This window comes from Excalfactoria chinensis, chromosome 3, assembly GCF_039878825.1.
Source record: "Excalfactoria chinensis isolate bCotChi1 chromosome 3, bCotChi1.hap2, whole genome shotgun sequence".
In the NCBI taxonomy this organism is placed as follows: Eukaryota; Metazoa; Chordata; class Aves; order Galliformes; family Phasianidae; genus Excalfactoria; species Excalfactoria chinensis.
The window spans coordinates 96,481,588-96,508,473 of record NC_092827.1 but is presented as its reverse complement, the minus strand read 5'-3'; the positions used below and the strand labels follow the sequence as shown (position 1 = coordinate 96,508,473).

At 43.7% G+C, this 26,886-nt stretch overlaps 1 protein-coding gene across 4 annotated transcripts in view; it reads left to right on the top strand.

The window, feature by feature from the left end:
- The window catches only part of TOGARAM2 (TOG array regulator of axonemal microtubules 2), a 44,435-nt gene extending 24,663 nt beyond the window's left edge, over positions 1 to 19,772 (top strand). For all 4 annotated transcript variants that reach the window (XM_072332393.1, XM_072332396.1, XM_072332394.1 and 1 more), the window contains exons 11-21: positions 540 to 704; positions 2,151 to 2,292; positions 3,401 to 3,506; positions 5,118 to 5,353; positions 6,537 to 6,695; positions 7,672 to 7,789; positions 8,799 to 8,902; positions 10,231 to 10,429; positions 11,406 to 11,622; positions 16,459 to 16,545; positions 18,863 to 19,772. In XM_072332393.1, the coding sequence (XP_072188494.1) occupies positions 540 to 704; positions 2,151 to 2,292; positions 3,401 to 3,506; positions 5,118 to 5,353; positions 6,537 to 6,695; positions 7,672 to 7,789; positions 8,799 to 8,902; positions 10,231 to 10,429; positions 11,406 to 11,622; positions 16,459 to 16,545; positions 18,863 to 19,119 (1,790 nt within the window). In that variant the 3' untranslated portion in view covers positions 19,120 to 19,772. The remainder of the gene's footprint in view (positions 1 to 539; positions 705 to 2,150; positions 2,293 to 3,400; positions 3,507 to 5,117; positions 5,354 to 6,536; positions 6,696 to 7,671; positions 7,790 to 8,798; positions 8,903 to 10,230; positions 10,430 to 11,405; positions 11,623 to 16,458; positions 16,546 to 18,862) is intronic.
- The last annotated feature ends 7,114 nt before the right edge of the window (positions 19,773 to 26,886 follow it).

Sequence of the window (26,886 nt, the reverse complement as noted above, 5' to 3'; positions counted from 1 at the left end):
GATAAGACAGATTATTCTGCTCCCCACCCCCTGCAGAGGAGCTTGCATTACTGAGCCATTCTGGAGCCCTTAGCAACACTCACATTTTACCCACATGAATGCACAGCTTTGCTGACTTAATTGCAGCTGACAGGCTCCGATTGTCCTGCAGCATGCATTACCACGAGTGCTGCTGCAGTGATCTTAAGAAGTCAGCACCCAGCCCAAGGGCACCAGGCAAGGTTATCTGCTCTTTTTCTTGCTGCTGTTTTGTGAAATGCTGGTATGGAGTGCTGAGGTGGGAGTCCCAGAAATGTAGTTTCCATATCCGGCCTTTGAAACAGGAAAACAAAGGAAGGGCGGTGTGGAGTTTTCTTCATTTCTGATTGGAGAGTATTACTGTATTATGCTGTCAGAACCATGTTAGTGTGCAAAATGTTGTGCTTGGAACAACAGGACAACAGACTGTTACCCAACTCCAACAACAACTCTAGCCATTTTCAAGCCTGCAGTCACCCTGTCCAGCATCCTACTCATGAGGTGCTTTTCTGTCTCTGCAGACTTTGGCCCACCGCACATCAATGGGGCACTCTCAATCTCCTCCAGCACCAGCAGTGCATGCAGGTCAAGTGTTGGTACCATGCTGAGGAAGCGGGTCAACAGGCCCTCCTTGCCCAGCATCCCTGTCATCAGCCAGGACACCAGCTTCCCACGGCACTCCTCAGGTGAGCTCTGCTCTGCTACAGCTGTCATGCCAGCTCTTCTCTCCCACAGGGAGAACAAACTGCTAGTTTGCTGTGCATGTACATGTATCACCACTATCAGTTAGCACTTACTGTCTCCTATAGTGATAGGACAAGGGGGAATGGTTTTAAATTGAGACAGGGGAGGTTTAGGTTAGATATTAGGAGGAAGTTTTTCACCCAGAGGGTGGTGACACACTGGAACAGGTTGCCCAAGGAGGCTGTGGATGCCCCATCCCTGGAGGCATTCAAGGCCGGGCTGGATGTGGCTCTGGGCAGCCTGGTCTGGTGGTTGGTGACCCTGCATATGGCAGGGGTGTTGAAGCTGGATGATCATTGTGGTCCTTTTCAACCCGGTATATTCTGAAGGTGCTACCCATTGATTTTTCAAAATTGACCAGAATGAGCCTGACATGACACTCCATTCACGTTGAATATGTACATCTACCTATTTGTACAGACATCACTAACATCAGCGAGATCTGAATTTTGGCCCATCAGAGCATTTTTGAAAGAACTGCCGCTGATTTTACAGTTCCTCCATCCTCCACGTTTTGTAGAACACACAAGGAAGCTTAAATATTCTATGAAGTCCACGTCAGTTCATCTAGATTCTAAGCAACGTTTATCCTCGATACTTTCAGACAACTCAGGTGCTTTCATCTACACTTCAGAAAATGAGCTTTTTGAGAGCGAGACATGAAATCTATAAAATAGTTTTCAAAACAAATGCATTTGTCATCTCGATTTTGTTATACCTTCTGCATATATCACCAAGAGAGCGTGTTTGCCAACAATTTGCATCTATATTTACGTATTCTCAATTCATGTTTGGATGGCTTTTTCTTTCTCTTTGTCACAGCTATCTAGACTAGAAATTGCATTTTTCCACAAGAGAAAGCTTAGGCACGGCACAGTTTGCAGGCAGGTACCTTTGATGACAAATAATTTCACCTCTGTGTCTTCAAATACAACCAGTGCATACCACTGAAATAGTAAATATTCATAATGCTTGGAAAATAACAAAAGCTATAAACTGCTGCTTTCCCAATAGTATACTAAAGTATATGTGCACTCAGTTGCCTGCTGTCTAGAATGCTTGAAATGAATGGAAACGGGTGTGCTGCTGGATTTAGAGGGTGAGGTGTTGGTTGCCCAGTGTTTGCTCCTTGGGGATTTGCCTGAGCCCAGCAGGACACAGTGTGCAGATTTCAGGTTTACAGAAAGAGCTGGAGCCCAGTGTGAGGTGGTGGGGGATGTTTGGGTGCTGGGGAAAGCAGTAAGCCAGGAAGCAGAGAAGGTTCTTGAAGGCAAAGCCAGTTTGTACCCATATGTAATCTCTGCTGACAGCTTGGTTTGGCAGCATGCTCTGTGGTGCTATATCTTGCCAAGGGTATGTACTGCCAATGTCTGACCCTCTGCCTACAGCAAACTCACTGCCAGCCATTGCTTTGGGCTGCCCGGAGTGGGGAGAGGAGCCTGAGTGCGGGGATGCCGGGGATACCAGACCCTTCTCTCATCCAGAGCAGGGGCTGCTCGATGCACTCACATGGCTCAGCAGCAGTGACTGGTAAGAACGTCCTTTCTTCTTATCCTTTTTCCCTCTCGGTTCAAAGGTAACTTAGAAATGGTTTCTTTCAGCGTATCTGTGGCCAGGCAGCCCAGATAGATGAAAGGAACTAGTGAAACCACTACAAAGCCATCACAGAGCAAAGATCTTGCTGGTCTACAGCAGCGCTTACAGCCACAGCAGGTCCATGCCATCTTCTGGCTTTGCCTTCTGCTCCACAAACAAAAGCTTCAGGAAAGAAAGAATTCATGGCACAAGACAGTGTTGACACCAGAAGCAGTCCTGACTTTAGAGATTTGGAGCCCTCATGATGCTGGCCAGGTGGAACTGAGTAAGGAGTCCTCTCTGGTACTGCTGCTGGCAGCATGGGAAGGCCCCTTGTTCTGGTGGTGCCTATGGGGAGTTGCAATGTCTGCAAAACAGGCTGAGAAGTGCTGCAGAGTTGCTTGACCTCTTATTTCTCCTGAAAGGTTTGTTGCAGAAGAAAAGGAAAAAATATATATACTTTTTAGAATTCTTGCACTTCTAGAAACTAATTTTTCCTCCTTGCAGTTTGCTATGGGCCACACAGGGATATTTTGTTGATAATCACCGTTTAACCTGAAATTAGGTGAAAAATCTCCAGCTTTTGGAGTAATGTCCCTGCATGGGTGCTTTGCTTTGTTCCCCTCCATGTTGCACAAGTGAGGAGCAGAGCGCTGCTGAGGGTGTGAGCAGACAAGGTCCTGCTCAGGGATCCCATTGGTGCTGTTACCTGCCCTGCAGCCCTCTAGGCCTTAACTCCATCCTGTGTCTTCATCCAGCTCAGCTCCTTCATGTACACAGCGAGGAAAGAATGGCATAGGAACTTTGTGTGCCAGTGCTTTCAGGAAAGCTGTCTTGTTTAATGGCTGCAAATTAACCCCGAAACCATCTATTTGCTTTCTGGATTGGTAGATGCTTTTGATCATGACAGCCTCCAGCAGCAACTAGTTCTACCGTTTAGCTAAATGCTGTATGAGGAGCACCTCCCTTTGTTTGTTTGAGCCAACACACCGGTAATTTGTGAGGGTGCTGCCTCCTCTTTGGGTGGTGAGAAAAATCAATCTCTTTGGTAATTACCTTTCAGGCAGCTGAAGGGGAAAGGACTCTTCAGCATCAGACGCTTGGCCATCTGCCACTTGGAAATCCTCCTCAGTAGACTTCATGATGTTACCTTGGCAGTTACCAAAGAGGTAGGGATATTGTTTTTAATTGGATCTTGCATACATTGCACATGGGGCATGGATTAGTTATGTACCTGCTCATTTACATGCGACCTCAGTGTCTGTCTTTGTTACTATTTTGAGATCTGAAGTCTAATAGCTATGTCACCTATCTGTACGATCTGTCTGTATATATAGTGGTACTTGGTGTATCTGTGCCTCTTCTCTTTGAGCCAGGTGTCATTATAATGCAATATACAAATGAAGAACTCATCAGGTGATTTGCCACAGCCCAAATAGATGCCCAAGCTGCAATTAAATGCTGCACCTTTTGCCTCTCAGCTCCTTCCCACTTTGTCTTCCTCAGCATGCCAGGGATTAAATACAGATATATATTTTCCAGTGTTTCCTGATGATCTCCTTCCTTCCTGTGTTTTTTGGTGACTTGTCCTTTCCACTGACCCACTGCCTCCATGCACTAGTGATGTTTTGCATTTCAGCCTCTGTGCTTGGAGCATTCTGGTTGTGGGATGTGCAGGGCACACAGCTTTACCATCCCATTGTCGGGTTAACAGAATTCTCACCCTAAGCTCCCTAGAAAAACTTGTGACAATATATCTAACCTGGCATTTGTTGGTGGCCCGGACTACATAGTCTCTTACTACACAACTGCCAAATATATTACATTTTCCTTTGCTTGCAGAACATGGTAAGACTTAACTCCTTTCCATGAAAGTCAGTCATCTTTTATCTACTGCCTAATGATATTTGAGGCTTGAATGTGTTGAACTCTTCAGACTTTTTACATATGCAGAATTCAGAGTCTCTCACTTGGGAGCAGGGTTAGGAGAAGACCATAGAGCTTATCTTGTTTGATTTTGATGTTATTTTCATGTTTCTGAGGAATTTTTGCTTTCACAAGCACTTCTAGCCCTTATGTTGTTCTCTTTTCTTAACAAGCACCATCAAGTCTGATCAAAAGAATGGCTGGACTGTCCTCCAAAGTGCCTTTTGAATGAAGCACGTGACTCCTTAGTTGCTTCTTTCTTTCCTTTGTGGGAAAGCTCATTGGAAGCATGGATCACTTCAGAGCAGCATTGGAAGTTAGAAAAGCCTGTTGACAACACCTATAATTGCAAGTGGTCTTTCAGAATCCTTGAGTCCAACAGTCTGAGTAGACAGAGAAGCATATGGACTCAAGTTCCTTTTGTGAATTTTGTTGTAGACCTGAACCCATGAACTCCATTTCCTGAGTGAGCTCTCAAATAGTCTGTTATGTTTTCGGACAGGAAGAAGAGCCACTGTTTCTCTGTCTTGTCAGCTCTTATTATTATTCTTTTTCTCTCACTGAAGGGGCCTAAAAATCAAAATAGTGTATGGTGTGGGCTGAGCACTTTATTCTACGTGGCACAAAGTTTCTTAGGTCTTGCAGACTCACTGAAATTGGATTGCAATTGGGCCTGAGGACACAAAAGAAGTTGGTGTTAGAGTTGGGTTTTTGTGTTTGCGATCTCCTGCCCTTTTGTTCCACCTGGATGCAGGAAAAAAAAAAAAAATGGTGTTGTTTCCTGGGACTTCTGTCCAGGGGAATGGATTTTCTTTACAAGATGATTCTTATGTTTTCCCTTATGACTTCCCCAGGTGAACAACCTCCGCTCGAAGGTGTCTCGCTTTGCAATCAGCACTCTTGGAGAGCTCTTCAGGATCATGAAGAAACAGATGGACCAGGAGGTAGAAGAGGTTGCTCGGGCCTTGCTGCAGAAGACAGGGGACTCCAGCGAGTTCATTCAAAAAGCAGCTGATCGATCCCTGGGGATTATGGTGGGGAGTGTGACTCCTGCCAGAGCAATGGCTGCTCTCCTGGCTGGTGGGGTCAAGTATGTGGTTCTTCTCTTAGTGATATCCTTCACCTAAAGTTGTTTGTTAGGTGGAAAGGAAGGGATACAGAGGGAGAACAGAAAGAGGGAAGGGTCCTTTATCCTGGATTTTCTGTAAACTCAAGAGTTGAATGTGTTGAATGATTACTCCCTTCCTCAGCTCATTTACTTTTGTCCTGTTGTAACCTACTTGCTCTCACAGTCTGTCAACACTGCCTAGATATGGTGAATGATGAGGAAGCAAAAGCCCCAGCGGAGATTGGTGGTATGGCCTTGTGGCTTTGCGGGAAAAGGGACAATGGCAATTGCAGCAGTGAATGCCCTTTGCTGTTTCACAATACTAACCACAGAGGCTCTGGAAAAAGAAAAACTACACACATGCATCATCATTATGCCACTAACTTGAGAAATAGGGATGCTAATTGCTGGGTCATGGAGCATGCAGGGGAGGATGGGCTGGGTGCGGCACAGCCTGCTTAACAGGCGTAGCTCCTGCCAAGAGGACAGTCGTGTCCTCAGAGCTTCTCTTTCTATTCAGATTGATGCTGCGTGTTGGCTTTGAGATGGTGAGTCACTTCACAGGCAGACTCCCATGAGATATCTGAAGTAGATACTGCCTTAAAATATTAGTGCCGTGTCTGATTGTTTTGGATCGGCACACGCTAGAAAAGACAATTTGGCTGAAATGACTACTACCCTTTCCTCAGCTCTTGAAAAGGGTAATACATCCAAACACTTAGCAGTTGTCAAGCTTCAAAAATGAAACTGGCTGCATTGCTGCATTTTCTGCAGCTCCATGCTCCACAGTGCTTTTCCTGCTCTTTCAAGAACTGGCAGATTTAGAAGTAGGTGGGATAAACCCCAATCCTACTGCAGTGCTCTCTGTGGTGGGAGCCCTCCGATGAGTCAGTGGGGAGAATCTTTTATTTTCCTCTTTCTCACAGTTAATAATTTCAGGAAATAAATCGATTATCTGATAGTCCATGGAGACTGAATTCTGCCCTCCTCTCTGTACCTATCTGTATCGTGACAACATATGTGTTTGTCTGAGGGCAGTGTCTTCTCCTGTTGGCAAATATTGCAGTGAGGACTCATGCCTGCTTCCCCAGTGATGACAGGCACAGTGCTGTGTGACCAATGCCTGTCCTTTGGGTTCTCCTTTCCCCTCTGCTCTTGTTTCCAGTCACCGCAATGTCCTGGTGCGGAGGTACACAGCGGAACACCTTCTGACCGTGATGGAGCAGATTGGAGCTGAGAAGCTCCTGTCAGGCACACGTGACAGTGTTGAGCTTCTTGTTCACATGCTGGTCAAGCTTGCTCAGGACTGCAATCAGGATACAAGGTGACAGTTCCTCATTTTATCTCCTAAAAATGGGATGCTGTGTGGTGTCTGGCTACGATGAAACAGCAAAAGAGTGGAAGACAAAGTAAATATTGAAAAAGTTTCTTCCTAGTGTGAATACTGATGTCTTGGGAAACAAACTGACTAAAATGAGGTTGTCCAGCAAGGACTGCTGCTAAATTCCTGCAACTTGAATGATTTGTTTATTCAGATCAGCTGAGCTCAGACTAATTAGCAGTATTAGCTGATTATCACATAAGGATCCCAAGCATTTCCTCCTAGTTAGGTTAAGACTGTCCTAGAAAAATTTCCATCTTTCTTTGAGCAAAGCATTCAGTCTTTCTAAATCCCTTTTGCAGATTTAGCTGTCTAAAGTATTTACAGTCCTTTTTCTTTCCAACAGTGTAATGTTGTCTGTGGCTGAACAAACTACTGAGTTCCTCTTGCAGATAGCTGGAGTTTCATAGCAGGTTACAAACACAAACAAAGGCCCTTTACTTTCTCTGTTACTCTAAATTCCTATTAGTAGATGCAAGAACACACAACTAACCAACTGTCTGTGTTTATACCCGTAGTACAGAATAAGAAATAATAAGTGTGAATTGATTTTTCCTAGCTTCTCTGCTAGGAAAGGAAAAGTTTAGTGGAATGGCAGCAAAGCATTGCAAATAAATCGCAACAAAGTTGATTTGCTCCATAGGATCCTTTGATCACAGAAACAGTTTCACTGTGAAATTATATTCCCCTGCTGCCCTCTGTCCTTGAGGACTCTTCTCTTCAGCTGGCAGTGGTGTCAGGTGGAGGTAAACATCTCACTTTGCTGAATGTGCACTACCTTTTTATGAAGGTACTGCAAGTGACGAGTTGAAAATCTCAGCACACTCTATTAAATTCTTTCTTTTGTTTACGCACAAGGCAAGGGAGATTGCAGTAATGCTCTGTAGCTAAAACAGTTATTCATTTCTCTCTTCCTTAGGTTTTATGGACGGAAGATGCTGAGTATATTGATGAGTCATCCAAAATTTGATGGACATTTGAAACAATTTCTCCCCTCGCGTGACTTGCAAGTCGTTATGGCAACAATTAAGCAGAAAGTAAGTGCTTGGCAGGAGACATGTTTCCTTTATGCAAGTGGTAAGATTGCCAATATGAGATAAAGCACATCTAAACTTTCTTCATCTCATTCTTCTTTTGCTGCATCATTTTTCTTCTGGAAGTTAACTGTTGTTTCTTAGCATTTTTATCAGCAGACAGTGAAGGAAACAGTGTGATTAGAAATAAAGAGTTTGTCCGCTGAATATCAGCAACAAACAGGATAGGAAACCAGAAGAAAATGGTTTTATCTCCATTTTAGAACCATATAATTGCTCAGGTTGGAAAAGACCTTAAAGATCATTGAGTTCAACCATGACCTAACCATGTCACCCTAACTCTAATCCCTAAAACCAAACCCCTTAAAAACACTCTGTTGCCCCCACCCTAAAGAATGCAACAGATGAAGGAAGCAGTAGTGCCAAGAAATGTCCAAGTAAACAAATACACACAAAGCTATTACAATCAGTGGCAATATTGTCTATGTTCTGGGAATGCTGCCCTGCTTTCATGCACTGTGGATCTTGAAGAAGCTCTGTGCATTTGACAGCCCATAGAAAATCATCTCTACTTTTCTTTCTGTTCCTCTCCATTTATATTCTGGAGGAGAATGTGTCTTTGTGCAGGAATAGGGAGAGTGAGAACCAAATCAACTCTCAACATAATGGGCCAACGTCCAGAGAGCCTGAGAGCTTTCTGCTGTTCTCTCTGAGAAGGCGTGTTCCCTATTAGTCTGCGTTATTCTCATTTGTCCTCATAACTGATGATTTACTGCTGCCTGTCATGGTAGCACCTACAACCTACATTAGGTTAGTGAAAACTAAACCTCCAGCAGAGATTGTGGAATCTCTGGCCCTATTCCCCTCTCTACATGATGAAATGTGTTCTTAAGCCTCTCTTTGTAGGTGTGATCCTGGTGATAATCTGTGCTTAAGCAAATGATTTCCTATTTTATCTTTTATAAATTAATGTGCTTTATTTATTTATTTATTTTTTAATATATGTACTTAGGGGATAGAAGAACGTATGTCTGAACCTCCATCTGCCAAAGGCTGCAGGGAGTCCAGGAACAGTGGCTTGATGACATCCCAGGAAAACTTGCCTTCTGATGAAGGGTACTGAACTCTTCTGTTTTATCTGGCAAATCGTGTGTCAAGCTTTTCATGTCCTCTCAGTAAAATCTTTCTGGTGGAGCTGAACTGTGCCAGAGTGTGTTTCCTGCCCCACAAAACCTACGATGGAAAAAGTCTGCTTCTGCTCTAGGCTGAATGCAAGTTCTCTAGGGGGAGTAGGCTTACTCAGAAATTGAGAGATGATGAGGTATAACTGCCAGTTGCAGCTCAGAAAAGCCAGTGTAGTGGTTAGGAAAGTGATGTAGAAGCTGTGAGAGTGTCACGTTTCTGCTGTTTCACTTCGGACTTATATTTTCAGTTAGGACCTTCTTATCATACTGAAGTCTTTTTTTCTTAATGTGGGTAATTTTGATGAGAAGCCCCAGACTGGAATGAAGATGCCATTCTCAAATTGGCACTTTCCACGCATGTGGTTTGACCTAAGTCAATTGTTTTCACACAGCATCAGTAAGACAACTTCTGAGCAGCTTTGGATGACAACCAACTCAGTGTGGACTTTTTATGTAGTTGTCTATATGTTTAGACCTATGATGAGTTTTCTGATGGACAGCATCTCCTCAATGCTGCAGATTAACATCCAAGATAGGAATTTAGTCCTTGCTGTCTCTCCATGCTAGTGAGAGAATTACTGTGCCTGTTTCCCTCTGACAGCAGAGCACAATGTTGTGCTCAGCGATGACAAGGAGAAGACCGCACACCTCACTACTGTGGTTGTGATCCCTCCCTGCCCATGCCAAGGAGGAGTTGATCAAAGGGAATTGTTTCCATTGGGTTTTCTAAGCTGTGAATCTATCTCTAGGGAAGCAATACTGCAAGCATAGTAGTGGGTTGAATGACTGAGGTTTACATTTGTGTAACCAACTCTCTGAATCCCTTCAGATATGCCCTTTAATCTCTCTTGAGTGGGATTCACCTGTGCCAATCATACAAACTATTTATCCAGATTCCTATGCATATTATAGAAACACTTCCCCAGGACAACTCATTTTCTTGTAATATAGACAACTCATAACTTTGAAGTAGTGCTTATTTTTCCCCACAGAGTAATGCTAGATGAGTACTTTGAAGACATAGGAAGATAACTGAGGTGAACTCTATCCTTGGTGCCTTGGTTTTCCTGAGTAACCAGTAGTGACAAAGTTACTTAGAGGTTGCTCCTGTAACAATTGTCATGAGATCAAAGCTGCTTTACAAATCAGAATCTAGATGAAATAACTTCATTAGGAAGTCCCCTCAAGATGTTTTCCTCTCAATTAACTGACAATGTAATTACTAAAAGGTCTTGCTTTGTTTTTACTTTCCAATTTGAGGTCCAGCTCTGATGTCCTCCTCTTACCCCATCAGACAGTTCGGCGCGCATCACTTCGCACTGTGGAAGAGATCGAACAACTCAAGGAGCTTAACAAGCTCCTGTCAGCAAAGGAGTTTCAGACACGAATAGAGGGAGTCATGCTCCTCCTAGATCACTGCAAAAGCAACCCTCAGCTTATCTCAGCAAATATTGTCCAGGTAAGCAGCCCATCTCCATAGCTCCTTTTCCTTTAGTTTCCTTCTGAAGCCTGTCATAGTGAAGTTAACTTCATCTGCACTACATGGTAGGCATTCAGGACTGGTTGGTTCCCTCTCATTCAAAATAATATAATTAGCTCCAGGTTGAAGGCAAGCAATTTCAGTCTGATGTATTTCTCTGGCAGGTGTCTTGTTGCTGCTGTTCAGGAGATGATGATGGAGTTCATTGTTGCTGTAGCTTCTGTTGTCTCCTACTCTATTAGGTGGAAAGAAAGGAAATCCAGACATTGAAAGCTTGGCAATTCTTCTCCAGAAGAAGAATGGTTTGGGATGAGGGAGCGAAGTATCGTGCTATGTTGATTTAAAAATAAAAACTTAAAGGTTATTTCAGTAAACTTCATCTCTTTGTTTTTTTTTAAATGAAGCCACAGTTTAGGCCAATCATTTCTCGCCTCTTTCCTTATTGGGAAGGACTGTTCTCACCCTTCTTGGGGCCCCTCTTTTCATTTTGCAGAGGTAACAAAAATACTTAGAGATGTGGCTTCCTTCTCTTCCTGATTTTCTCCCCTCTTTCCAGAAGATGGTGCCTGGTGAAGTGGTTGACATTGCTTGAATGAGAAATGGCTCAACAATTTAGGGGTCTACCTTAGGGATCACCTGAGGGGTGGTGTGGATCCTTAAGAGTTCATCAGAGCCCTACACTCCTCTAGACCCAGGCTCTGAGACAGAGATAAAACAAAGAGAAACTCCCATCCTCACCCAAACCTTGTAATACAACCTGAAAATCTTTTAAGCCAGCCTAAGGTTGTGGAAAGATGATAGTAAGTAGCCCTCAGGAAGACAGTGAATTCATGCTAGTAAGCACTGACCTGACAAAACGTAACATTTTGTCTATAAGTGGCTGGGAATTTGCTTCTTCATCCCTTGTAGAAAGACAGACATTATAAACCAGCTCTCGTGTTTGTTTTCTTAACAGATTTTTGATGTTTTTGTCCTGAGGCTTCAGGATTCCAACAAGAAAGTGAAGCAGCAGTCACTGGAAGCTCTGGCTTCAGTTATACCCATTCTCAGAGACACCTTACACCCAGTGCTGGTCTCTCTGGTAGCAGCAGTCACTGACAACCTGAACTCGAAGCATGCAGGGATTTATGCAGCGGCTGTGAAGGTGCTGGAAGCATCCGTTGCTCACCTAGGTAAGGCTGACTTGGGACATTGACTGTCCTTAGCTGTGAACCCTATATTTCAGAGCCAAGTGAACAAGCCATCTGTCGATAACCTGTTGTTGCCTGTAGAAATATTCAGCAGCTGGAAGGTGTTTATGAAGTCCTGCCTGAGTTCTTTCTAACCCAATCTGTTGTACCTCACTGTGATGTGCGTTTAAATGGATACTGCTTATCATCTGGGTTACATGCCTGATTATTAATTCATTAGAGAGGGCATTGTAGGCATTAGTCTAAGCACCTGCCAGAAGAGCACAAGGAAAGCAACTAGTGTGCCATGACCATTTTTCTCCCTTTTTCCTGGGAAAGCTGTGTGTGTTTTGTTTGTGATCAATTAGATTTTTGAGATGTGCATTCTGGTAAGTTTATATCCACAGAATCAAGGTGAAAGTGATATGTTTTTTCCTTGAAGCATGCCATGGGAAGGGTGGTAGAGGCTCTTTGCTCTGCTGGGCTTTGTTCCATGCTCAGGCAGCCACAGATCTCCCAAGCATCCAGCCCAGAGCCTTCATCTGGCTCTTGCTGACCTAAGGCTTTGAATTCACCCATTTTGCAGTCTTTAGGCAGTAGCTTAGCTATGTGAAGCTCAAATGAAAATGTTACTTTGAATCTGAAGATTGAGACTTAGAATTTAATAAGATTATGTGTCATGAGAGATCACAGGGGAGATCAGATGAAGGATGAAAATTCTTTCTGGATAGTCAGCCCGGAGGGTAGAAATACCATAGCAGAAGAAGGGAGCCAATGTAAGAAGCCCATTATCATCCCCTTTTTTGGATGCTCAATCATGAGGCCACAAGCATGCCTGCAGATGTAAAACACGCTGTTGCAGTAGGGAGGAGGGAAGCTTTTGATCTGCTCTGTGTCCTGGACCACATGGCCTGCTGCAAGGTGTACAGTTCTGCTGCCCACCGGGATCACCTTGGTTTGGGTTTTTCTTTTGATCAGTGTTTTTGGAACTATTCCACTGCAATCTGCTCTGGCAGCTGTGATTATATGTGCACGGGGAGTATGTTTTTCTTAATAAATGCATATGGAGACACAGCCCTGAGGTTAGCTCCCCACTTCTCCTCACACGCCATAGGTTTCAATTTGCTTTAATTTGCAGACAGTCACCTGAAAAGAAGAGGATCAGAAAAGCAGAAATAAAGGGATGGGAGTGAAGGGCAGAGAATTTCCACTAACATTTTTTTTCCCTCTCAGCTCAGCTTTTTGTTTGATATTAATAATTCACAACAGTGAGCACAAGGACAGAGAGCTGGCTGCTGCTCCACGTGAAAGAAGGGCTGGTAGAGTTGGCTGCAGCCAGAGGACACAGTTCAAAACCAGTTCTAAGTTTGCAGAAAATATTCTCTCTGACTCTTAGGCTATTCTTATGCGCTGTATTTTAGGCAGCTGGATCCCCTGGAGGATCCGTCTTTTTTGCTGGAGGTGTTTACATCTTCCTAGTGAAGTGTTTAAAATTTGGTGAGATGAATACAGCCTTCTGTTTCTCCACCTCCTGGTGTAGATTTAAAGCACACTGATGATACCTATTGCTACCACTGCCATTGCTGCAGCTGTGACACGAAGGTCCTGGAAGCTCCTCATCTGGTGTTTACTGCAGCTGTGACTTCTGAAATGCGAGATGAGAGCTGGTGTGTATTTGTGCATGCAAGGAGTTTGGTTTCGGAAAGATGGATGCCATCAATAAAAGTGTTCTCTAGGAGTTTATTACACTGATTAAAATCTACTGCAGAAAAGCAGGTTCCAGATAAAGTGCTTGGCTGATGCCAAGTTTGCAGATCACTCATATCATTTATGCCATTTGTCAAAGGCCCTGAATTCCTGCCAGCTCTAACTAGTGGGCTGGGTAACAAGGAGCTCTGATGGTGCAGTCCTTATGCACTACTTCTCAGACAAGCCTGAATGTTTACCAGTGTTTCCCCAAATACTTGTGAGGCTTCCTTTCAGTGCTGCTTGTCCACTTTGGTACTGAACAATAAATCCTGATGTGCAGCTTAGCTAAAATTCAGGGACAAGGGGACTTTTGGAGGTTCTTTGGGCCCGGTTTTATTTCCCAGATGATTTGCTTTGCTATTGATGTGAAGGAATAGTGGTGCATTAGACCTTCTGTTGTACAGCATTCTGGAAGACTCTACATTATGGCTATTATTTGGTCCTGTCTTCTTTCCACCTTTCTTCTTTGTCTTCATTTTTTTTTATTTTATTTTAAAGGGAATTCATGATTTTCCAAGCTCATTTCTTTAGAACAAACAGGTATAAATCTAGCTATAAATGATGGCTTGTTCCAAGTGTTGTTCTGCATGGGGCAAGATGCTCTAGCCAATAACTACATAGCCAAGGTCTGCTGTAAATTTGCTTGCCACACAGATTTATGTCAGCTCTGAAAACGCTGCACTGTGTGAATACGCCTGAAAAATTTAGTGTTGAAGAGGCAGGCCTTAAAGGGAAATTAACAGCTTTCTCCACATCAACCTCTTTGTGAATCCAGTCAATCTGCTGACCTGTTGCCTTTCTATGGTCCAAATATTGGACTGTGGTGAGAAGGGTGTGAGTCCTGTCCTGCTTTTGGTCCTGACCCATTATTTTTGGGTGCTTGGGAGGAGGTTGGGGAAGAGTTTCCAAATCTTCCTAACAGAGGATGTGATAACCAGATCCCTTCAAGGTTTTGAATGCAGCTTTTGGTCGTCTTTCACCCCTCACCAATTTTGAGAGGTCACCATGAGTTTTCAGTGCTGGCAGAACAGGAGCAAGGCACGTCTGTTGCTGATGAGGCAGACTTTGCTTAGACTTTCAAGCCAGTAAGGCAGGGTATATTTTTTGTGGGTTTGTTCATTTTTAAGGGCATGAGAACAAATTCAAAAAGGCAACTGAGTCAGAAATATTTTGGAGTTTCAAGACTTTGGGCTTTAGTAGTGGAAGGATGGTTCTACTGATGAAACGCTAAACCTTTCCTCATGCTTTGAAATGCTATGCCGTTACAATGTCAAATCAAATGGCAAATGACCAAAAAAAATCCAATAACAGAACTCTGAAGGATTGTGTGATGCTTCTAGCTTAGAGTATGTGCGGTGTCTTGCCCCATTGCTCCACTGAGTTTCCTAGCTGAGAACCCAGCTATTGCTCTGAGGCTCTGTGTTGATATACTGCAGATTCTGAGTTTGAGGTGAGATTTCCTCATCTGTCAGCTTTAATGACCCGTGCAGAAATGCAAGCTGGTTGTAAGATGGCTCGATCACTCAAATGTAACAACAACAAAAAGCCTGCACAAAACAAAGCCACTTTGTAGATGGGTCAAATGAAGCCTTGGCTCCACCACATAGATCTTGTTCTCCTCCTACATCTGTCCTAATCTGTCCTCTATCACAAAAGAAATGTGCTGCTGCCTGACACTAGGGTGTAGGGTTAGGAGGGCAGCCCCAATAGTGCTCAGTCATCAGTTCTCTCCTAGAGGAGAGGGGAAATCTTCCCCTCCCCCCCCAAGAGGCAGCACTGCAAAGAGCCGAACACAGTGAAAATGAGAGCATGGAGAAGTGGATTCTTTTTGCTCCTATTGTGAGTGCTGGGCCTGTCCTGTGTCCATCAGGTTTAGCTGACACCTTATGCAGAGATTTAAAGCTTAGTTAGTTAAGAATTGAACTGCTTGCTGCCTTGTTTCTAACAGCAATTAAACACCACTCAGTCTTTTGGTCCCTTGAGGCAGCTAAAGCAAAGTTTGGGTAAATTTGTTATTGATTGGTGCTTTTAGTGTTCTGAAAGGCACAGATTGTTTGAAACCCTTCAATTGGAAGGTGAATTGTGATTATAAACAATTCCCCCTTACTCATCCACACCCCAGGTGTTCCTATGAAACTCTGCTTAGGTACCAATAGTATCAATTAATTAATTTCTGTACTGGTTTAGATCTCTAGATCTCAGTTTGGGGTTTGTTTTAACCTACATTTTTTCTCCCCAAAGAAGCAGCTGTAGGGTAACTCTCAGGAGAAGAACAGCACCTGCCAGTGTTGCAGGAGTGTGAGCAAAAAAGCAAAGTGTCTGTTAAGAAAGGTGAATTAGAAGGCTGTAATTACCAAAGCAGAACATTAATTGAAATAACAGGATCAATTCTTTACTGCACGCTTGCCAAAAGATCAGCAGGGACTCTCTTTTTATACCTCATGTTAAAAAGAGCTCTTAGTAGCACAGTGCTATTTAAAACCACCCCATGAGCATTCCTTGTCCGAGAGAAGCTTTATTCAGCTTATCAAAGTGGTAAGACTGGAGGACTGCAGACCAATTTGCACAACGCTTTATAACTAAAACAATGCCCCACATCAACAACAGGTAGCATAGGAAAAAAGTACGTGTATATTGATGGTCAAGTACTGGGAGATCAGTTGATTTTTTTCGGCCTCTGTGCCAACATCTGATTTCAGAGATGTTACAAGAGCCCCCGGGAAGAAAAGGTGTTGATGATGAGTAGGTAATTCTCTCTGATCAAAGTCATTTGGATCCTGTCTGTAGGTCCCAACTGGTGACTTACATGCATGCTAAACCTATGCATTGCTTATGTGTGATTTAAGTTTTGAGGCCCCTGATGAGAAATGTGTAATGCTGCTCCTCGTACAGCACTTCACTTTGTATGTACAGGGCTGAAATTAAAGCCTTTCTTTTTAAACTCTGAGTCCTCCCAGGTGAGCTTTACAGAAAGAGCAAACGCAGAAGCTGGCAGAAATGTATTTTATTTACAAAATGCCATTACCTCTGCCTTCCCCACCTCCCCTTATAACCTGTTCTAGTGAGCAGAAATGAACGTTTCTCTTTCAGACAACGCGTTACTGCTGCAAGCGTTGGCCCACCGCGTGCGTTTCCTCAGCGGCCGAGCCATGCAGGATGTCACGGAGCAGCTCTCAGGTACTGCCTGCTTCAGCCAACCTCTGCTTTTAAGTCATGCATTCTCCTGGGAAACGGCAAATACTGAGTGGGAATTCCTTTGAATGTTCAGTTCAGTAGCTCATCAAACACCTTAAGGCCCTGGCTTGTCCACCTTGCAAAATACACATAGAAGTCATGTCTGGCAGGGTTTGCCTACGTGCCGTCTTGGTGTGTGGTGTGAGATTGGGTGCTGAGATCTCACTGGGGCATCTCAGGTCATGCCCCTGGAAATGAGAGGGGCTAAAAATACGCCGTCCTGCTCCTCTCATCTGAGGACAGTGCAAGAAAGGTCAGGGAAGACTCTGAGAGCTCCCTTTTCTGAAGCAAATGACAATCCTGTAGAAAAATGCCTGGCAATTGGTATTACTGGGGATCGGCTTGGTTTGTCATTTGTCAGCACGGGCTCTTGTCTTGCTGTTGGAAATGCTGCATCCTGCACAGCCCAGGCATTGTAGTTGACATCTCACAGGCAAGGTGAATGTGCAGGGTGGGGTGTGGGGCAGAAATGGACAGCAAAGCTCAACCCACAGAGGCTCCCCGCCTGTGCTGCAGATAAGATATGGTTGATATGGTGCTTGGACATTTCAGGGTGTGCAAACAGCCTAGTTCTGTATCACCAGTGTCCTACATGCTAAAAATGCAGCTGATAATTGGTTTATAATAGTAGCTTATTGTGAGTGGCAACAGCCAAGGAGTGAAAGAAATGACAACCTCAGTAAATGCTAGAGGAGGCTATTTATAACCTTGCTTTAATTAGGGCTAAATCCACTGCTAATTATGCCAGCATCTTTTAATCCAAGGTTTAATACGCTTTGCTTCTTCGTTATGAATCTCAAAAGGACGTGTTTTGCCACAGCGAATGTAAAAGTGCCTTTAAAGATCATCTGAATAAAGTAAATCACCATAAACATATAATTTAATTTTATAGTTGTTTTAATCTCTTTTTGAAAGAAAGCATTTGAACATAAATTGGGACTATTCTAGAGAGGGCAGATGTTCTCTCTGGGATTTAGAGGGAACAGGCAACTCTTTCTCCTGTGAAAGTCTATATTGACTGCTGTGCTTAATAAGCACTTAAGCTCAAATCAACTTCCATTTAAAAATAGGTATAATAACCTTGTTCTGCTTTCCAGAACTGTTCTTACGTACACGAAGCAGCTGTTTAAATGCTGATGACTAAAGCTTGGCTACCAGCATACAGAGAATGAAGGTCCTTTCCCTGCAGAGTAATGAATGGTTACTGCCTAACATTTCCACTGGGCAGAAAATAAGAACTCTGTCTCCTGACCGCTCCAGATTCTGATCTCTCAGCAAAAATCTGCCATGCAAAGTGTCTGTCTGTAGTAAATTTTTTGTTGGTGTTTAATACAGTTCACTTTGGATAATGGCCTGAGAGCAGATTTCAGAGCAGCAGTGCTTGTTCTTTTGATTAAAGATAAGCCCACAGTGTAAAAGTTTCTGCCTTTATTTCCCTCCTTCAGGGAGCACTGTCTGGATAAACACTATCAAAGTTGTCAGGTGCTAAAATGCTGCGGCAGTGGGGGCTGGGTTATTACCTGGGACATTCTGGAGTTGGAAACAGTTGCTCATTAGAGGCTACTGAGTACGAGAGAGAAAAAGCTCAGATCAGACCTTTCTGCCAAATATATCAGTTAGTCGCTGATGTATCTAATAGGGCTGTCAAGCTTCACACCTCTTCTGTGGGCTGGAGTTCTGAAATGTGGTGTAGTACTGCTGTATGCTGTGTGCCACTGCGTAAAGGGCACTGCCAGATTAGGCTTGTGGCGTCTTTCATCAAAGGTTAGAAAAGAGAAATCATTCTCTTTATTGGAAAGCTTTCTATTACTTCTCTAAGCTGCGTTTCAAAGTCTACTTCAGCTAGTTTAGATAACTTCTAAATGGAAATCAATGGATTTGTCACTTTTTTTCCCATTGGTAATATAGAAGTGAAATAAATTACAAAAGGTGTATGATGCACTTTGCCAAGTAGGTCCGTCTTGGACACAAAGCCCCTGATTTGGAGAAACTAAGGTTCTCAGTGGTCATAGGATCATAGAATCATCAAGATTGGAAGAGGCCTCCAAGATCATATGGTTCAACCATCCACCTACCACAAATGTTTCCCCACTAAACCATGTCTCTTAGTCAATCCATTCATTTCAATATACAATCAGGCTGTTTGGTTATCATTGGGTTCTTTGCACTTGCTGGCATTGACTGGAAAACCCTTCAGATAAACAAAACTACCAGCTTGCACTATAAGGTTACTAAGAAACCTGTCTCTCTTGCCTGGCAGTGCTTGTGGCATCTGTTTATCCCCGGAAAGCCCACGTGGTCGAGCGTTACGCCCTGCCCGTGCTCTGGTTCTTCCTGAGCAACATGATTGGAAATGGTGTCCTGCCCGGGCGAAGCAGCAATGTCAGGGCTGCAGTCTCCAAGCTTGCCAAGAGCCTCCACCAAGAGATGGGCTCCAGCCTCAAGGAGCTCGCTGCCAGCCAACCTCCACATGTGGCAAAACACCTCTGGCACGTTTTGGATCTGGACGGTCAGTGAAGAAGGCTTGGTGTCCTCCATGCAGCTGGCAGAGACCCCGGTGTTGGTTTTACTCTGGTTTTGAAGCACCAGATTTATCCTACAGAGTTTAACGCTACAGACATACATAGTCTATTTTGATGTAAGGAAGTATTTTTCAAAGCTTTTATTTCTCAAGCTCCTTTTTCCTGCAGAACTTATACAGACATGAAAGAAACAAAAACCCACGTGTAAATGCAACTTGTAACTTTAAAAGGAAGATAATATATTTATATACGTACTTGGAAGGTGAGAGATATGCATATGTATTTACTTACAATGTAAGGGATAGGGTTTTTTAAACGTGTGAGCTTCAGGATTAGTTAGCATGCTGTCAGTGTGGTAGCAGATGCACAGGTCGAGCTCTCTGGGACCAGAACAAGAGAAATCCCCTTGGCTTTGCTGAAATTTCCCTCCTATTTCAAGGGTTCATCTTGTCTATAGTCCCCTTCTTTCCTCATGTGACAGGCTGATGCACAGAGGTCCTGGGGTGGGAATGGGCTGAGAGCATAATACAGAGTCTGGAGTGAGGTAAGGTGTGGTTGGCACTGTGGAACAAATAAAGTCTAATTTTTTGCTGAACATATCCATTTTCTTAATGTCTAAAAAGATAGTTAAAAAAAAGAAAAAAAAGACCTGTCCTTTAAGAAATTCAGTGTTTGCCTTATCCGTGGATGAATAAGCAATTCTTGACCTGAGATTCAAGAGAACAGGTAAGTGTCAGTTCTTCACCACACAAAGGTTTGGAAGTACAAAGGGGAAAAGTCATGAAAGAGAAGAGGATGGGCTGAAAGCAGCGTCAAAAAATTGAACAATAAAGGTATGAGACACACTGGGGCTATGGTAAAAGGACCTTGTATGAGGTTGGGAAGTCAAAGAATAAACAGGGACACCTGTCCAGCCCAGGAGTCCTGGGGTCTTACATTTATTTACTGCGCCTGATTTGTACGTCTAAAGCTAAGTAACTCCAACTTACTAGATGATGTTGTCACATTGGGTCACCTATTCAGGAAGCGGACCATCCTGCTGGAGCCCTGTAAATGCTGCTGTGCACAAGCTGCTTTCGCTGGACTGGGTAGAAACTCTTCGTTTTTACTTTATCTGTGCTTACATCCTTGGGGATGCAGGGAGGAACGTCTGCACTTGGGAGGAAAAAGGGTTTTTGTGCACCTCAAATAAAACCTCCTAGAGCTTATTTTTTTGTGTGTTCAGTTGTAGGACTTCCAAAGTAGATTTAAAAAGTAACTTGTGTAACTGGTTTATTAACTCTCTGCTGGTCTTGAGCATACTTTCATGCATGCCCCATAGTAAATGAGAATAAAGCATTGCCTGCTGGTACCTCTAGATCTAGTAAAATGTTGTAATGTTTATTTTATTTTTTTCTAACTTATTTTTATTATAATATTATTCTAGAGATCTTATCAGAGAAGAGACTGCAAGCTGTGCTCACAGGGCCAGTTTAACTCATTTGATTGATGCTCAGTACAGCTTGCTAGACCCCAGAAGATAGCATAGCAAAAAGTACATGTGGCAATCTCGTCTGTTGGCATCCTGTACCCTACAGCTTGTCAGAGACCCAAGAGAGATCCCTGCTGATGCATGTACTCTTCTCCTGCTGAAGGTAAGAGCACTGCCATCAATGGAGGGTGGGAGAGGGAGGGTAATGAGTAGGAGTACCACTAAGGACTGCAGGAAGCTCATGTTTCCCTAGACACTGGGTAGCGACCTTGTGCCATCTCTCAGTGTGAGGGTCACAGGAGATTTGGAGGATGAAGTTGTATGGATGGAGACCAGTGCTGTGTGCTCTGAGTCCACTCTGCAAAACTCATATGGGCACCTTCTTCTCACCAAGAGTCAAAGCCTGTGTGTGGTGGCATAGTTTGTCTAGGACTCAGGGCACTTGTGTTACAGTGATGTATTATACCCCAACTCTCAGGTTCCCTGCAACCATACAACCAGAAAACCCTGTGTGAATGTAAATGTATGATCTTGCTGATGCCAAGAATGCTTTGGGGATAGGGTTGTATGGAAAAATGAATAGCAAACAGAAAGGGTGGTGGTGGGGAGGGAAGACCAGGAAGGATGTTCTTGAATTACCATGCTGAGAGCAAAGGTTAATGTAGTAAATAATGATGATGCTGCCTTGCTGCCTTGCTAAGAGAGCTGGGGCAGAGAATTAAAGAATCCACCAGAAGGGAGTGCTGGTGCTGAGGTGTTGTGTCAGAGCATAACTACAGTAATTGTGACAGAATTTGCTCTTGCCAAGGTTAAGGATGGGCTTGGGAGCCAGTTGCCGGGCCCTTCTGTCAAGGGGAGGGAGAGGGGCTGCACTGAAGTGGCTATTTTCATCCTTGTTAAGTAGTGATGGTGGGAATAAAAGTGCTGGCATTGCTAACAAATCCCTGCCAGCTGACACTGAATCCTGATCCCAGGATAAAGCCTTTGATGCAAGCAGAGGTGAGAAAACCACTCCAGCTAAAATTAGAGCTGTCCTGAACCTTTAAGCCTCCACTCTGCCTTGGTTTCAGTGGCTGACAAGAACAGTGCCTGTGCTGGGCCAACAGACTGCCCCTGTGTATCCTTAAAGCCCCCCCCCCAAAGGGTATCCAAATGCAATCAGCAGTGCTAAAAGAGCTTTTAATATCTCTCTGTGTGTTAATAGCTGTGTCTCAGGTAAATGAAGGCTGTACTTCTTTTCACAGCTGTTTAGCACGTTTCACCTCTGCTGCGTTTACAAGCAGAAAGCAAAAACTCTGTTCTGGAGGCTGCAATGAAGGCTGTCATTGCTTGCCATGTTGCAGAACACATGTGCTCAGTACTGAGTTATGCCCAGGCTCTTGGACACAGCCAGATATGGTGCTGGTTCATCTGCAGGAAGATGCACCGTTTCTACTTGTGTCTATGGTAGCTCCTCTTTCATCCCCCTTTGATCCTGCAATTAAGAGTTCCAGTAAAAGTAATGGTGGCAGGTGTGTCTGCACTCTGCTCCTGGCCAGAGTGGTCATTTCATACCTGTAGGAAGATCTTTATTTCAGACTAACAAATCTTCTGTAATGCAGTTCTCATCAGGAATATACCTGCCATAATGTTTCCTTGCTGGCACTCTCCATTTCTTTCTTTTTTTGCCAAGATTTCTTTGTTTCTCCTGTTATTGCTGTTTAATATTAAACACTGGCGTGGCATCACTTTTTAATGTGGTTGGGACACAGTGTGCCCAGAAAGTCCTGTGTTGTATACATATGTCTAAGTAGGCGTATCCTGCGCTCATAAAGAATATGAACAAAGTCAACATGGCCCAAATCTCAGAGCTTTGCGCATTTGCAATTTTAATTATTTCTGGCTCATAGACATCTTCTGTCTTGTTTTATACATAAGAAAATGTATTTTATAGGGAAAAGGTAAACTGCTTTTTAGAAGGCATGTAGATGTATGTTTACCTGGCACGGTAGTCAAATAGAGCTGTTTGTGATTTGCTTGCCTAAGGATGAGTTGACCATGAGACCAATGATATGCGAGAAGGGTTTCTCAAATACTTTTATCGTAGAATGGTTTGGTTGGATGGGACCTTAAAGATTACCCAGCTCCAACCCCTGCTGTGGGCAGGGCTGCCCACCAGCAGCTCAGGCTGCCCAGGGTCTATCCAAACTGGCCTTGGGCGCCTCCAGGGATGGGACACCCACAGCTCTGGGCAGCAGTGCCAGGGCCTCACTGCCCTCTGATTAAAGAATTTCTTCATTGTATCTCATCTAAACCTACTTTCTTTCCATCTAAAACAACTACCCCTTGTCTTATTGCGATATGCCCTGCAAAAGGTTTATCTTCATTTTTCTTACAAGACACCTTTAAGTATTGAAAGGCTGCAATTAGGTTCCCCTGGGGCTTTCTCTTTTCCAGACTGAATAAGCCCAGCTCCCTCAACTGTTCTTTCTAGGAGAGGTGCTCCAGCCCTCTGAACGTCTTTGCAGTCCTCCTCTGGACCCTCTCTAACAGCTCTGTATCCCTGTACTCCAGATGGGTCCTCATGAGGGCAGAGCAGAGGGGGACAATCACCTCCCTCTCCCTGTTGGCTACCCCTCCTTTGCTGCAGCTCGGGATGCAGTTGACCTTCTGTGCTGCAAGCGTGCACTATCCAGCTAATTCTTTCCTCACTGAACAGCATCACTCAAATCCACAGCTCCCCAACTGGAGCCAAGGATATTGTGTGGGATCGTATCCAAGGCCTTGCAGAAGCCTTTCCATCATAATTTGCCATTATTGAAGCCATAGTGGCTGTCTCAAATCAACTCTCTGCCTTCCCTATGCCTTAGCGTGATTTCCAGGAGGATCTGTTCCATGATCTTTCCAGGCACTGAGGTGAGGCTCACCAATTTGTTGTTCCCTGGGTCCCCTTTTCTACTGTTTCTTAAAAACAAGTAAGTAAAAAACCGAGTGTGATGTTTCTCTGTTCCCAGTAACTGGAGACTTCACCTGACTGCTGCGGCTTATGCTTATACCCACGCCTGAGCAACTGCTCAGCAGAGAGCTATGCGATAATTTATTGCCATGGGCCAACTCTTCACCTTGTAATAAACCGCTGTGAGGCTGGAACCGTGCACTCCTGGGTTCAGCCCAAGCTCTCGGTAGATGTTGTGATCAGTTACGGCGCTGCCTTTAAAGAAAAAGTAAATATTTGTTTCATTTCATAATCACTTGAATCTTTGAAATTTCCATTTTTATTTGAAGTTGTCATTATTGCTCTGCCTGAGGGGGAAAAAAACCCTTCACAGCCGAGTGCAAACCATAACATTTTGACAGCATATTCTTTGTGGTTGCCAGTTTCTGTTATTATAGAGGAAAACATGTGTGATGTGTTAATTAGGCTTTCTGAAGGACAGAATCTCTTTCATGTGTCTGTGTTTGTTCGACTGTGGATCTAATCCTGCCCTTTGCATAAAGCTCAGGAGAGGCAGACAAATCACAGGGAAGAATCAAATCCCTGCCTCAGCCTGTGAGCAGAGAGGGTTGCCATTACCAGCACTGTGAATGTGTCCTTTCAAGGCTTTTCCCTGGAGACAAAATTATGGAAATTACCTGCCCAATATTCTCTCCAAAATGTATAACACTGAATAGTAAAGGTAGTGAAACTCGATGTCTAGTTGGTAACAGTTTGTAGGACGGCATTTTGTTTTTGAAGTCGTTGCTCTTTCATGCCAGGAGCCTTTTGTAGTCTTCAAACATGCGTGCAAACAAGTGTGGATGACGCAGGGTCCTCCTGACACTTCTGAGGACTGATGATGTGCTTGACTTGCAAACTAAATTCAGTTGTAGCTTCGGCCTTGGATGCAAATTATGGAGGAAAGGAAAACTTGAGATGATTGGATGTATCGGGCACCTCACTAGCTTTCAGTGCTGCTCATCTCTTCACAGAACTGATTTGTCGTGCACGAATGGGTGAATGGAGAGGGTCAGTCTCAGCACTGTTGCTTTGTGCTTCCGAATGTATCAGTCTCCTGGGAAGTATCAGGAAGGTTAGAGAGGCTCACGCAGGTCCTGGTCTCGTTTTGGCTGAAAGCAATCTAAATTAAACCTATCAAATGACTCTTAAAGTTGTTAGCTCGCTGTTTATTTAGAGAAATGCCTTTCTATTTTTGCTGGTAAACAGCCTTTGAAGAGGTCACGGCAACCTTCGCTGTATATGTTGGGAGCAGAGATGTAGAGCCATTGGTCTGCTGAGGGAAACTGGGAATGCACTGAGCATTGAAATGCCTCCTGCATTCCTAGTGCTGTGGTGTTTGCAGGGGGTGGTGTATTTTCATATTCCCCTCCCCTCCCCCCTCTGTGTCAAAGCTAATCTGGTTATTTGGCTGTCAAGGGAATAAGAGAACGCTGTAGAAATAGACAGTCTTTGACTTGTTGGGGCTGGCAGGTTAGAGTTGCAGCAAGTGGTTTCTCTCCCTGCTGTTTCTCGAACAAGTACTTATGAAGAGCAGAGGTTTCTCAGCTTGAAGAATATGCTATTATATTTCTTAATTGTCTATAGTATTTTCTAGATTACTTCTTTAGGACTCTCTGTTACCAGTTGCTGTTAATTGGCTACATGGATTGCTGTGATATGAAATTTGTCTAAGGCTCAGTATTAGGAAACTGCCCTCCAGGTCCCCTGTGTCTTACTGACTGCTCAGCTGTAGATCCCTGTGGGACAGGAGGGCATCCTTGGTGCTCCCTGGGTTACCCAGAGGAGAAAACACTTCCATGCTGGAGCTGTTATGATGATAAATGCCCACATGTGCATGCACATGTTCTCCCTGAAATGGGAAGATAAAGGGATCTATGTGGATATTGGGCTATTGATTAAACAATGTCAGTGTTCAGAAAAATCCAGAAAGGTGTGTTGCCTTGTGCCCTGATGGCCCAAGTGTTAGCTATATTTGCATTCAGAAAGACACAAAGCTCCACATTGCTGGGGGGGGCAGGCTTTCCAGTTAGGAAGTAAGAGGTATTGAACTTAAGCCCCGTTTAAGAAGGCTTAGGAGGAAGTAAGGCTGCAGGATGGAAACGGTGCTATTAGACTGGCTGAAACTTGCTTTTAAAAACTGAGCAGCTAGTGAATTTCTTGGTTTAGGTTTTATCTCTAGAATGATCGCGGCCTTGGTGCTTATCTTTGTGGTGGAAGGTCTGGGAAGTATTGTTTGTAGATTTACAGTTATGCTGTAGGGAGGGACAGGTCTCTGTTAGCATCCTTAACCCTCAGCCTTGATTCTTTCATATACTAAGGACCCAATGGCTCAATCTGAAGCATCAGAAGCTTTCAGTTTCTTTTTAATTGCTATATAATCAGCCCATCTATGCCTTAAGGAAAACGTTATTAAAGCAGGAGGGGTTTGTGTAGACCAAGATAGGCCTATTGCCTCTTTCTCCTTTAAAATAACATTGTTAAAGAGTATACTGTAGATTGTCTATCTCCAGAAATCCTCCTAGGGTTACTTAATGCACTCCGAGTTTTGTACTGGTAAAGGAAAAGGGAAGAATATGATGAGTTTTTTGAAATTTGGAAAGCTGGTGATGCGGGCAGCAGTCGGAGCTGTGAAGGCTGCAGATGATCTGGTGCAAGCAGTGGTGGTACAGGATAACTGCAGGGCAGGTGTATGTGAGATGAATGGAAAGGGATCAGAGGGATAAGATGATCCTGGGTCTTAACTGACCTTCCTCTGCTGAGCAGTTACTGACCGCATCTGAACATCTTCTTTCTTTGACTGATATTTTTATTATTCATTCAAAGTGGGCAGTGGGAAGGACTGCACACTTGCTACCTTTGCGCTGGGTTTTCAGATAACCCAATATGCTGTTGTGAAGATAAACCAAGTGTCTTCTTGCACAGCAAGAGCTAAATCTCAGTTTGAAGCTCATGCTTGCAGTGTGCATGCTACAATCACGATGACACTGAGTTTATCTGATGTGTTACTTTATCTCTGTGCTGTGATTTCTTCTATTCCCGAAACAAAAGGCATAAATTCTTAGAATATTCACCTTAATTATTTATGAAGTCTTCTTATTACAAAATGCTTTGGATATCAAGAAGTGTGGCAGCGAAAATTCTGCAATATGTTGTTTTTTATTGATAGCCTATACAGAATTCTGAACTGTGTTGCTAATATCTGGGATATCTCTTGAAGTCAAAATAACTGGAGGTGTATAGGACTTTTGGGTCATCCACAGATGCTGAGAGTATGAAACGATGAGTCCATTAAAGGCTTCGGCTTTGAGAAGTGC